Raw genomic sequence first — 13895 nt, 5'->3', positions numbered from 1 at the left:
TCATTGGATGATATTGTTGTCATAAGAAAATATGAAGGTGGTTGGGTCTTTAGGTGATGAATGACCTCGTTATGAGAAATTGTTGGACTTTTGTTCTAGTACTTAGTCATTAAGAGATTCATTTTTTTTGCTATGTGGATGTGGGTGGAGATAGATTAGGCTCAAGGGTTATGTCATAATCGACTAAGAGGTATATGAAGTCGAGTATAGTCAAGACTTATTCCATAATATATAGAGTTATTGAATTTTCATATATGTACGTATGGTATGAGTGTAATTATTTCCTATGAGGACACACTATGTTGTATGATTATATGGTATATGTTAAATGAGGTTTGTGAGACAAATGATCCTTACTATACAAATTGTTGGACTCACGTATGTGGAAGGTATTTAGGTGATGAAGGCAAGTTCTTTTGACCTATGTTGTGGTGTGAAAAACATGACTTAAATCTTGATATTTGAGGTCGAGTAGAATAAAAACTTATGTTATATTTTACTGAAAGGTCATATGATAGGTATATTGTTTTTATGTCTAATTCAGTGTACAAATCTTTCATAATATAATATATTTATGGTTGTGTTTTTTATTTCATTGAATGAGTATATAATCATTGAGTGTGACTTGATATGATATGAATTTATGAAATGTTTTATTTTAGAAATGATCATATTTTGTAAAATTATATTAACTTATCTCATTTTGTTGGATGTGATTTTCATATGATAATAATTACACATGAGTAGATAATATTATAGATGAAAGTGCTCATTAGTAAGAAAATGAGAATAACTTAATTTTGTATAGATATTTGTAAATATGTATAAAATGTAATTAAATTCGTTTTGATGATTGTTTTTGAAAAAATTTATTCGAAATAAGACTATTAACATAACTTTATTTATATAAATTATATGCTTGTTATAAAGTGATTAATAGAACTAATAAGTATTAATGTAATACTAAAATAAGAAATTACATTATAAACATTCAAGAACGTTGTTAACTTATGACTACTATACCTATCAAACGAAATGACTAAAAAGCATGAAATTTTCTTTGCATAACTACGCATTTGGATAGTTGGAACCGTTGATGTTTTTTTTAACGGTAGTTGTTTTTCTGAATCTTGTTATCCTGAAAATGTTGTCAAATTTCTCGAGAAGTTGTTTCTTTTTCCATTTAGTAATTTTTTTTATTTAATATAAAGCTTAATATATTTATAATCCCTCCACTTTTCCACGATTATTTTTTACTCTAAAGAAATACAAAACTTAGTCTTTTAAAAGATATAATTGTACATTCGTTTTAACTTCTTCTTTTGATACATAGTGAAACTAAATCTTAAAAAAAATTTTATATTGATCTTACATGACAGATAAAAGATATTTTACCCGCTCAACACATGTAGTTAATGAATTCATTATAAATTATGACATGTATAATTTATTATTTCAGTCTTTATTTAATAAACTTATTATACATTAAGACATGTATAATTCATTAGGTCGATTTTTATTTCTGATTTATATTTATAAATTCTTATTAAATTTAGTGTTAGAGAGAGCCAATAATAAGTAACGCATCAGTTTTGTCTGTTTCGACTCAACCAGATGTTATTAATCTGCCAAAAATAGGTAAATCAGATTGAGCAGCTATGATTAGGTGGATTACAAATCTTTGTGAGTTATTTTTTTTAAACTTAATTTATAAATGTTAATGATTTAAGTTATGATATTATTATATGTTTACATCATTCAAATAATATAAAAAAAATATTTTTTTAATTTTTTTTTTAAAATAATCAACAAGGTCTGTTTATCTTATTTTATTTAGTACGTATTGGATTGGCAAACAAAGCGAAATGAGTTAGAGTATACTAAAATAGATTAACACATAAATATCGTCGCAACCCACACCAATCAAGTTATGCCAACAAGGAAACATAACGAACTTTATTTACAGTGAAACGGTGTGAAAATTAAATTGCACTCAGGACCCATGACTTTTATTCCGTAAATAAACAGAATCAGAATATAAAACAAAAGTTAATATATAATTGGTGCAAATTTTAACTTATTAAAGGTTGAGTTAAATGTATTTAAATTATACTTAATCTTGACTATTAAGTATTGTAAGATTATTAAGATAACTTTTATGTTTTATAGTGGAGGACTAGGTTAATGAGATAATATTGTTATGATCAATTATGTATTTATAAGTTGAAGGAGAAAAATGTATTTATATTTTCTTTCACCTTGATTCTCTAAATGAAATGAAATTATTTGAAGTATTGAAACAAGTCTCCTAGTTAAGGGTTAGAAGAGTGTTTGTGACTCTTAATCAAGCGTTAAGAGAGTTTTTGTAATTCTTAATCAAGGTTTAGGAAAATTTTTGTTTTCATAAAATTATTAACTAATATTTAAATTTTAAATTAAATTAAATTATTACTAAGACGGGGTAAAGAAAATAAAAAAATATTTATTAATGTCTTTAATAAAAAGAAAAGGGAAAATAAAAATATTTTTATTAAAGTTAAAAAATAAATCTTTTAAAAATGTTGGAGGTGAATGTTGAGATGTTAGGAGGTTAAAAATAAAATTTTTGGAAATATAAGATGAGACGTTGGAGGTGGAAGATGAAAAATTATACTTCTTAGACGCAAGAGGTTGAAGAGGACCCCAGAAAGAAAAACTATACTCACAATGTGTTGCTCAAGACGCTTGTTTCTCTACTCCACGTTTTTCTTTCAATACTCCCAAATTTTGCATAATGCCTAATTTACCCTTTATTATTTTCTTTTTAAACAATTTATAATAAACTTAATTGTACTCTTTCTGGAATGACTAATCCGGTGACATGTTTCGAATTGTTCATTCTGGTAAGTACAGTCTCGTTTTTACTGTTCGGATTGATGGATCTAGTTGATTTTGAACGGATCGGTCAATTCAGTATAATTTAACATTAATCAAAACGGTCATTCTAAAAACTACTACTCGGATCTGGGAATACTAACCAGAACGGTCAATCCTGTAAAGATATTTACTATTCCTGGTATTGCGTTCCAGACTAGACAATCCAAAATTGTGCTCAATTTATCAATATCGGACCGGAACTTTTTTTTTTTTTTTTCAATCTGGAACATATCCTGAAGCTGCAACTTTCAACCTGCCACGTCTATGAGGTTCCAAACGAAGATGGTGTTGGGCTTTTGGAGATTCAAGGCTGCTCCATGTATTAGAAGTCAGTATACGTGTAATAAATACGTCCACATAATGATAATTGTTATTAATATCAATGATAATTTTTAAATAATTAAGGTTGGTGATGTTGACGTAGCTGGAGGTTCCGGCGGCTGCTCGAGTGGCCTGGAACAAGAAGGAGACAGGGTCGGCGTTGTCGGGTAGTGGGGAGGGGAATGAGGCGATTTGAAGTGGTGGAATTTAAAGAGGAAAAAAGGTGGGAACAAGATGGGTAGGCAACCTCGCTTTCCACGCCTGCCCCGACATGGGTTGTGCATGCCGGAATGAACTATTCAGAATATGTCACCGGATTCTGTAAATACACACCAGATTACTCATTTCAAGAATATAAAATTATTTTACAAACAACATTATAAAGGGTAAAATGGGATATTAGTTAAATTTTGGGAATACTGACAAAAGTAATGTGAGGTGCAGGAAGAAACGTCAGTTTCATGATAGTGTTGGGAGCAAGCCCAATGTGTGCCACTGCAAACGAGGCGTGTTGAACCTTTTGGTTACTTTCTTAATTTTTTTTATTTTCAAAATTCATCTTATTTAAATATTTATTTTTTACTTTTACTTATTTTAATTTAAAATCCTAATAGAATTTCACTTTCTTTCACTCTTTATTACCCAGCTCCCATACCCCTACATCATAGAAAACTCTAATCTAATCTCATTCACTTTCAATCCTCACTGTCCCAACCTCTACACCTTTACACTAGAGAAATTTTTCTTCTTCCTCTTTTCCTATTTCTCTTTTTCATTGTCGCAGCTCACACCCTCTCAGGTGTTCAAATCATATGGAGATAGATTTATGATAAATCTTTATTTTATTTTAGGATAGAGCACTGTGAGATAGAAAGATTGAAGAGGAGAAAATATTTTTAAAAAATAGCAACGTACATATGTGATTGATTGATCTTCAATCTTATGAAAAACTTACTTTTTCTTTATTGTATGATGAATGTGGACATTTCCTTAAGTATATTTTATGATTATGAAAAATTACTTTTGCATTTAAACGGTGGTTAATTTAATTGAATGCTTAATATCATAATTGAATATTTCTGGTAAGATGATTTTTGAATTTTTGGTTGATCCTTTTAATCATAAATAAATTGCATTTTTTATTGCGTATGATTGTGTTAATATCTGTTTGGAATTCAAGCAATTGGATTATACGAAAGTGAATTCTGTAAGAATTCACGTAATTAAGTGCTATAAGAATTCACGTATTGAATTCTATATCACAAGAGATTAAAAGGTTTTTTTTAGAATATAAATTGGGGAAATTCCATTTGGGTTCTGATGCTCATTGTCTCTGTTCTGTGGTGGCTGTGGTGGTTGTACCAGTGGAGCAACCATGGGTGGCGATGTTGCGTTTAGGGTTTGCTGTTGCAATCAGTGTTGGGCCTGGGCCTGTAGGCCAGCGTTGGAATTCTATTTTGGGCTGGCAGATTGAAGACAGGGAGTTACTCCCTCTACCACTACACAGTGTTTTCTGCACCTTTCCTTTCCTACATTCCTCTTTCTATTTCCTCTTTTATCCTTTAGTGTTATTTAAACGATATTTAAACGGACATGAATATCTGTATTTTTAAACGGATGTCGATAACATCCACGGATATCGACGTTGAAGGATAAACGGACGTCGTCATGCCAGTTTGAAGGTCTAGGTTAAAGGATGTTGCAGTGGAATTGGATTCATGCGTGAGTGTGGAGTGAAGATTGGTAACTGAAAAAGAAAAGAGAGGGTTGAATGGAGAAGAAGCTTACTCTCCTTCAGACCATTGCTACTTCAGGCGTGTTTTCCGCCATTTCTTTCTGGTAATCCGATTCAAATTCATTCTCACTCACTGCTAATTTTGTTATATTCACTTTTATCACATTCCTCGCTGTCCTTTTCTTAGGTACGACTTCATGATTGGCAGAGAACCACCTCCTCTTCTTCACATTCTTGATTCAATTTAGCTATCTCTTTTTTTCCAATTCGGTTTCATTACCTACGCTTTGTCTCTTATCTTATAAACTCACCACTTTTCCCTAACAATTCTCTAATCTAGTGGTTTAGGTGGTTTAGGTTGGGGTTGCTTCTCAATCCTTTAATCTGCACAAAATGTTGTTACTTTCCTTATACATTACTCTGTTCAATCATCTCTGTATTATTTCAAAGAATCATGTAATAAGGTGTCTGGATTAGTTCGTTTTATAATTTTAGTAAATCCCTTCGCTTACTCATAATTTTATAATACTTCAACTAATTCCTTACGTTGTTAGTTTCATGTTTTCTATTTTATTGTTGTGGTATAAGAGAGAAAGAAATGCTGATTTATTACTAATGGATTTCTTATTGTTAGTTATATTAGAAAAATGTTTCTTTGTTTTTAGGAGGACCATATTCTCTTCCTTAAGAACGTCGAAGGATCTAAATCTCAACAAAATATGCATAACTCCAATTAAACCTTAGATTACTTAATGTTTTAGCCAGCAAATTCCTTTACAACATTGGTTGGTGTAGTTAAAAGATTGTCTTCTTTTTTTTATGAACGTTAAATACACAATGCCTGCTAAAATTCAGGAGAGGGTATTTTTAAAAAAGATAAATAAAGTTAAATGATAAAAATTAAATTAATGTAAGATATTTTTGGAATTAAAAAAATAGTGGAGAGGTATAGGAAGCATCCGGGGTGGTGGAGAGAACAACTCCCTTTTGAAGATAACGAGCTGAACTTGGAACTTGTTTTGGTTTTGTTTGAATTTGGGCTACAAGACCATTGATGGACAGATTTGAAATCAAAATTTTAGCGACCCAAAAATAATAATAAGAGAAGAGAATTTAAATTAAATCTTAGGTTTCTAAAAGTAAAGTAACATGATGTTATAATACTTCTCTTATTTGTGATTTCCGTTTTCTCCTCCATTTCTGATGCTTCTATTGTCACTGAGTTGGCTCTAAAGATCGTTGGTTCGGGAAGAAGAGTGTGGTTTATGGTTGATTTCGCCCCAAAATTGTTGATATCGATGTGTTGTTGTTTGAAAAACGTAGAATAAGCCAAACACAGGTTTGCACGGATATGAGAGATTCGTTCGACCTCCAACGAATCTTGATTTCCATCGACGAATGTCAAGATCCGTTGAAGGTCCAATGGATCTTACATATCCGTTTATTGCCTTTTAGTTTATTAATTTTATTTTTTTGTATAAATTTTTGTGTCTAGTATATAATTTTAGATTTTAAGTTATTTATTAATTTAATTATAATTATTTATTTTGTATAAAAGAAAATCGTTCAAAAGGTCAAACAAATCTTGATTTTCGTTTAACAAAATTCGTTGAAGGCCAAACAAATTCCTCGTTGATTTTGAGAACAAAATGGAAATGTGGTGAGGCAGAGAGTAATATGTGGTGTTGGAGGGAGTAACCCTCTTAACATACCCTTCTCATCATCCATTGGTGTTTTTTAGTGTTCTTTTTTCTAACGAGACAATTTCAATTTGAATCCTGATAGTATTAAATTCCACACTCGTTAGTAATTAGAAAATAGAAAGAGAGGCAAATAGTTCACACTAATTAAAAACTGTTAATATCACATTTAGTTTTATTGACATCAACTGAAAAAATTATTTTAAAACGTCACATTAGAACTTAATGTCACAACTAAAAAATTATTAGAATATATTCATTATTATATCAAACATATTTTAGATATACGATATCATTAAACAAAGATATAATATATTCATTATTATATTAAACATATTTTAGATATACGATATTATTAAACAAAGATATAATAATATGTTATTTGTAGATTCAATAAAGTTCTATTTAATTTCAGAACAAATAATTTATTTTGTTTAGTAATAACTAATATAGCTATAATATTAAATTTTAGGTTTAATAGATTTTAATTTCAAAATAAATTTGGATATTTTAACTAAACTTCTCTATTAAATTTTTTTGGTAATTCCATATTAATTTTTTTATATTTTTTAATTAAGTTCACTCTTTTACTAATTTACTAAATGAAGGATATTAGGAATGAAATCAGATTAAGATAAGTATTGAGTTTTATTGAATTTGGATTCTAGATTTGATGAGAAACGTGGCAGAATTTTGAAGATGTCTTTGTTAGTTAAGTTGGTTACGATAAGGAAATATTCACCAGCAAAAGACTCTCTTATGCTTAATTAAGAACTTCTTCCTTTTTATCTGTTTAAGATATAAGTGAAAGTGTGAGAAGTGATTCAGTGAGTGGTACTTTCCTAATCGAATTCCTTATATGGAATTAAGAAAATATGGTCACTATGATTAAACATTTTGTTAATAATGGTGAATAATAATTTCATAAAGTATGACCAGAACGTCTCTCTATATATATATTGAATGCTTATTTATTTGTGAAATTCTTTTAGCTTTAATTAGGAAGTTAAAGCCTCTTTCATAGGCTAAGGATGGATACAGGTTGAGCATGTACACAAGCTCCACAAAGCTCAAAAGTTTTAATGTGTGTATATGTGTTAAGATATTTTTCTTGACCGAGTTTCATCCAAGTTACTAGAAAAAGAGTGAAAGACTTTGTTGCAATGATGATCGAGTCGCTTGGTCGAGTTTAAGATGACTTTCATATAGGTGGATTGCGGGCTCATCAAGCTTTAAATGGTCAACTTTGGGAAGGGTAACATTTGTTGTTTACCTTTAAGAGTTTTATCCTCTGAACTTACTCAAACACTTGTCCTTTTAACTTTTATGCTGCATTAATGAGGGGTTTTAATGATGATTACCTTGAGGTGGTGCTGTCAAAACGACTCACCACGGGTGATTGACCACTTAGTGAGTCAATCCAAGTGAGTCAATCCAACCTGACTCATTTATTAGCAAGCTAGAAAAATTTGAACTCAACTCGAATTTATTACCACAGGTTGTTTATGAGACCACTATGAATTTTAAATTCATGTATAACTCACTTATATGGCAAATTCGGGTCATAATATCTTCAAATCACTTAATTATTTTCTAACGAGAACCTCAATCAATAGTTAGTGAATTTCCCTACAACAATCATATATTTTTGGTATTTTTTTTCTTTAAAAGCATAATGGTAGATGATTAAAAAATAAAATTGGAGAACGATGAATGAAGAAGCAAGCGAAAATAAAGGTTTTGTAAAAATGTAAATTGTGATAAAATAAATTATTAAGAGTAAAACAAAAATTTGTAAGGTAAAAAATTGAAAACGATGACCAAAATTGTTATAACCAACATTGAATTAACCATTTGTCGTGTTCATGACTTTATGATACTATTTGAAATTATATCACAATTTGTCACATTTTGTTTACATTTGAACTACATATTTATATTTCTTCTTCTTTTCTAATAATTACTTGACAAATAAAATAAAAGAAAAAAATACATAAAATAAAGTAATTGCCTTAAACTATCCACATTATGTGAGATATTCTCATAATTTCCACATTCTGCAATAGTTATTTGTATATAACATGTATCTCGATCTAATTTAAAACTTTGTATCAATTTACACTTCTCTTGATGCCTTTCTCTGTCTCAATCATGTTTCTCTTAATGTTTTTTTTGTCTCAAACAAACCTTTCTCGACACTTTCCCTTGATTCTTTTTCTCAATCCTACTTTGTTGTGATACATTTCTTTCCGTTCTTTTACTCCCATGCCAATTTGCCATTTTATTCATTTTATTCAAGTTACTTTTTGACGTCCTAAGCACATACATATAACAATAGTTGTAAAAACTTATTTAGAAATTCATAAATACTAAGTTAGATTAAGTCAAAAAATAAATTAAAAACTTAAACTCTATACATTTATTTGAATTGTGGTGCATTAAGCTTCTTAAAAGAAATTATCTAATGGTGAATATAATATTATATTAAAAAAATAATTCTTTAATTTACTAAATATTATTATCATATAAATTTAGCGTTGATAAAAAAATAATGTTGAAATTTGAAAATTATGAAATTGATAGAAATTAAGGAAACTTTTACTATTTAACTCATTGGTATTGAAATGTAAATTTTAATTATGAAATCTAAAATTTTATTTAGTATGATTTGTAAATGTAATTTATTATGGTATGTATCCTTTAAAAGAATGTCATTATCATTATAAATAATTTTCACATAATAATTAAATTAAATTCTCAATACTTTAACCACAGTTTCTAATCTTTTAATATATATAAAGAGGTTTGTTTTGTAAAATCATTAAAAATAATTTTTAAATGACTAATATGTTTGATGGAAGAAAAGATTTTACCACTGAAAAGAATGATGAACAAGTGCAATAAAAAAAAGAATCTAATAAGAGTAGGTCAAAAGGATTAATACAAAAACTTGATTTTTTTTGAAATATGAAAAGATTAACTAACGATAAGTTTTTTTTAATGTGCTCACGTTTTACCTAATATATGGGATTTAAAGTATTAAGTAATTTTTTTTTTGAAGAAAATCATGAGTTTTTTGTTTTTTCCATAATAAATATTGTTTTTGTAAGTTTTGTGTAATTTTATTTCTTCCATGATTTTTCTTTCCTTTTTATTTTTTATTTTTTTAATAAAATCTTTATGTCACTGCTTAACGTGGAATTACTTGAAAAAGAATCAATATTTTTTAAGATTAAACGTTAACGGAGTAAGTTTAAACCGATTTTATAATAAAATACTTGAAGATGAAATGATCACGGATTCAGATATGGACTTGTTGGTAATTAATTGCCAAAATTGAAGCAATTATTTCACTCTTAGAAGGTCAAATGGTCAAACTGTTATTTAAGGTTATATTGAAGAAAAAGTTCTTAACAAGCTAATTTATATTGAAACGAATTAAATTGAAGCACTTTTTTTAAGTTTAAAAGATATCAGTAAGACAAAATGCTTAAATTAAACAGAGAAGTGGGAAATTTAAGAATGTAATTCATGCATTGGGAAAAATATCGAATATTCTCGTTTATTTTTATTTTAAAAAAGTGGGTTAACTTAACGAGCGTAAAGTGGTAAACCGAAATACGAAGTGGACCGAATAAACGACGACGTACAGAAATTTTGGATCTTTGTCCGCGTTCTATAAATCAGCGAAGGCCTTCATCTGAGACCACTTCCATTCTTTTCTCTTTGTCGCAAAGAGAAGAGATCTGCCTCCTCCTTCTTCCCAAGCATATCTCTCTTCCTCTCAAGGTATGTTTCGCTCTCTCCCCTTTCAGTAGATCTCCTCGCCATTTCCATCTTCACTACCTCATATCCTATTATTTATTCTTTCTTTGCTTTGCATTTTTCTGTTTTACCATCCAATTTCGTCTGATTTGATAATCTTTTACTTCATCCTTGATTAGTTTCGCGATTTCTCGTATCTTGATTTACGATCTGGCTGTGTGCTCGCTTGATCTGCATCGCGTGTCGTGAGATCGCACGATTTTAATATCCACCTTGTTTTCTTTTATTTATCGATCTCTCTGTCAGATCGGAACTTATTTCTGGTTGGTCATGGATTCAGCACTGTCTGATTCCCGTTCATTTTACATGTTGTATATTTCTGATTGTGGTTATTTTTGTTTGGATTTGATTTGTTGCGGTTGAAATTTGAATTGAATGGACTGGTGTTGTTGTGCGGTGATTTGTGCACTCAGAATCGTTGAAAATGGGGCTGTCCTTCACCAAGTTGTTCAGCCGGCTGTTTGCCAAGAAAGAGATGCGTATACTCATGGTCGGTCTCGATGCTGCGGGTAAGACCACCATTCTGTACAAGCTCAAGCTGGGAGAGATTGTAACCACCATTCCCACCATTGGTAAGTTTCATTTGTTCTTTCTACTTCGATCTGTATTGACTGATGCAATGGGTTAGAGTATAGAGAGGACATTAGTAACTAATTCAACTGATGGAGGGATCGATATATCTAACGTGGGATCAATTCCGGATTTGGCCTCTTCTGTCCCTTTCCGTTCATTTGATGCTCATATTATATTTTTTCCTTCAACTTTTCTTGATCTGTTCAGGCTAGCCTTAAGATCTTCTGGTACTAGATTAACCTTACTTTACAAGTTTTTAATTATTATATATGGAGGTGGAAGAAGTATAGTCTATCTATTGTTCTTTGCTGTGTACTGAAAACGGTATCGATCAATGTGCTTAGCCTAGATGTAATATATCCACTATCATTGTTGGCATGATAATGCAATATCTTGCTCTCCTAATAATAAGTACCTTGTGAGATTCTGCTAATACTTCATTTGACGCAGGGTTTAATGTGGAAACTGTGGAATATAAGAACATCAGCTTCACTGTTTGGGATGTGGGAGGCCAAGACAAGGTATTTACTCTCCCTGCATCTTCATGTCCAACATCTGACATTATAGTGTACTTCGTTATGGGTGACCTAGCAACTGTCCTCATTGCCTTTGTTGATTTTATGGCGTGATCATTTACTGAAACTTTGCTTGCACTGCTATGCATATCACGTGGTTTACATTCCAAAATTGAGTTTTGATGAGTAAGTTTTAGTGGCGAGTCAATGGATGCCCATTTGGGGTACTCCTCCAAGATGATATATAGACGAGATTCAAAGTCTGTTTGTTGTTTTGAGGTGCAAGTCATTAATTTTGTAATTGTACCCAATGGGTTGGGTTGTTGGACACTACTTCGGAATAAGCGTCATTGTGCTGACGCACTCGAGGTCTGGGGTCTGTGTAACTGACCAAGGGATGAATCATACTTAGCAAACTAGAGTTTGCAATTTCGCTTTAGATCTCTACTTGAAATGCACCACCGACTTTGGTAAACTAATCCCGAAAATCAGCAACATACCCTAGAAGGAAGTGAATTTATACCTAGACGATAGGGGGTGATGATGATGAACTTGATCACAAATCTCACCATCCACAACCTTGAATGCTCTGGTCTAGGTCACGTCTAGTAGATCGATACCAATATAGTAACAATTTTGTGTTAATCAATGTCGCAAAACGAGTTGAATGGAAACTTATTATCTTATCTTTTGTTGGTTAGTTAAACTTTCTTAAACCACTTGAAGAAGCAAATAAGAAGGGAAAATGAAATGAACTCCTCTATATTTAGTTGGGATTATACATAAACTAATTTATAGAAACTTTCTTACATTAGTTTCTCTAAAAGTTGAATTTTTTCTTAAACTAATTTTAGTTTCTCCTATAAGTACTTTGGTAAAAGTTTACTCAAACTAATCCTATGCCTATTTTTCTATTTCAAGACCAGGGGTGTACTCAGCCTGACCAGTGTGATTAAGTTCTCAATCATGCAATTTATAACTTTAGTCTTTACAGGGTTTGTGTATGTGATAGCTCTCTAGCTCAAATTGTTTTACCTTTGACCTCTTGTCATTAATTATGCCTCTTCAATTTATTTTGCAAACATTTTCTCAGTCTGATAGTCATCAGCACTCACCATCAATGTTTTTCCTTGTAGATCCGCCCATTGTGGAGACATTACTTCCAAAATACCCAAGGACTTATCTTTGTGGTTGATAGCAATGACAGGGACCGAGTTGTTGAAGCTAGGGATGAGCTGCATAGAATGCTGAATGAGGTAACAACTGGATCATGAATGAGTGAACATGTAAAGGGTATCTTATTTCATACTGTTTGATTTCTCAAAATAATTCTGGATGTTATTGGATAATCTTACTTTGGTAGGATGAGTTGAGAGATGCCGTGCTTCTAGTTTTTGCCAACAAGCAAGATCTTCCAAATGCTATGAATGCTGCGGAGATCACTGATAAGCTTGGCCTTCATTCCCTCCGCCAGCGTCACTGGTAAACTAGAATTTCGCTGCCAACATTCTTTTCCTCACCGTCCTTATCTGTCTGCTTTCACTATTGATTCTCAACTACGTGTTCTCTACATGCAGGTATATCCAGAGCACATGCGCCACATCTGGTGAAGGGCTCTATGAAGGACTTGACTGGCTCTCAAACAACATTGCAAACAAGGTTAATACCAAATGAGTGGAGGATTTGCAAACTGGGCACTTTAAATTACATCTTAAATCTTTGACTGATACTTTTTCTGTTTTAAATGATTTGCAGGCATAGAGATTTATTAGTTGAAGGATGCAAGGAAGTTGAGTTTACTTCGCCCATCTCTGCTTTTATGATTTTCTTGTCCTTAGATTTTCATTGTTCGGCCATGTATTATTTTTCTTCAAAAAGAACAGCGGTCTGTTACTGAGGAATAATTTGATTTTTTTTTTCCATGTATAACCAAATAGCATTGTTTACGATTTGATTTGTGAAATCAATTGAATTTATATAAAGCCTCGTATTATGCGTACGGTACATATACAATACGTCTCTTAAATTCTTAAGACCACTGGTCTTGATTGTGGCATGGGCCAATGGCAAATTGTAGGAAAGACGTTGATCTTAGTCCTAAACCATCTCTTTCTTTTCGATGATAATTTGGGCCCAAGTAGAACTATAAGATATGCATGTAGCAAGACTGCACTCAATTAAGCCATTGATTAATGGAACACGTGAACCCTATTTCAACTTAACAAGCGGGCTGCCACTTCCTGCACCCTCCTAATTTTTTAAAATACCCATTCCGTCCCTGAGTAAATAGTAAAAACAAAATCCTAATTT

At 31.1% G+C, this 13895-nt stretch overlaps 1 protein-coding gene across 2 annotated transcripts; it reads left to right on the top strand.

Moving 5' to 3' along the window:
• The first annotated feature begins 10303 nt into the window (after nt 1–10303).
• Nucleotides 10304–13584, top strand: LOC124829714 (ADP-ribosylation factor-like). 2 transcript variants are annotated; one of them, XM_088096187.1, is made up of 7 exons: nt 10304–10461; nt 10911–11069; nt 11521–11591; nt 12722–12841; nt 12949–13067; nt 13163–13244; nt 13341–13584. In XM_088096187.1, the coding sequence occupies exons 2-7, from the start codon at nt 10922–10924 to the stop codon at nt 13344–13346; spliced, it is 546 nt and encodes a 181-aa protein (XP_087952313.1). In that variant the 5' UTR covers nt 10304–10461; nt 10911–10921; the 3' UTR covers nt 13347–13584. The 2 variants fall into 2 exon arrangements, with proteins under 2 accessions (XP_087952313.1, XP_047159234.1); XM_047303278.2 differs by lacking the exon at nt 13341–13584 and having other exon boundaries at nt 13163–13274.
• Nucleotides 13585–13895: the final 311 nt, after the last annotated feature.

Source organism: Vigna umbellata, chromosome 8 (assembly GCF_029865625.1).
Source record: "Vigna umbellata cultivar VRB3 chromosome 8, Vumbellata_1.0, whole genome shotgun sequence".
Taxonomy (NCBI): Eukaryota; Viridiplantae; Streptophyta; class Magnoliopsida; order Fabales; family Fabaceae; genus Vigna; species Vigna umbellata.
Note: the sequence above shows the minus strand (reverse complement) of the source record. Positions and strands in the feature narration are given on the sequence as shown.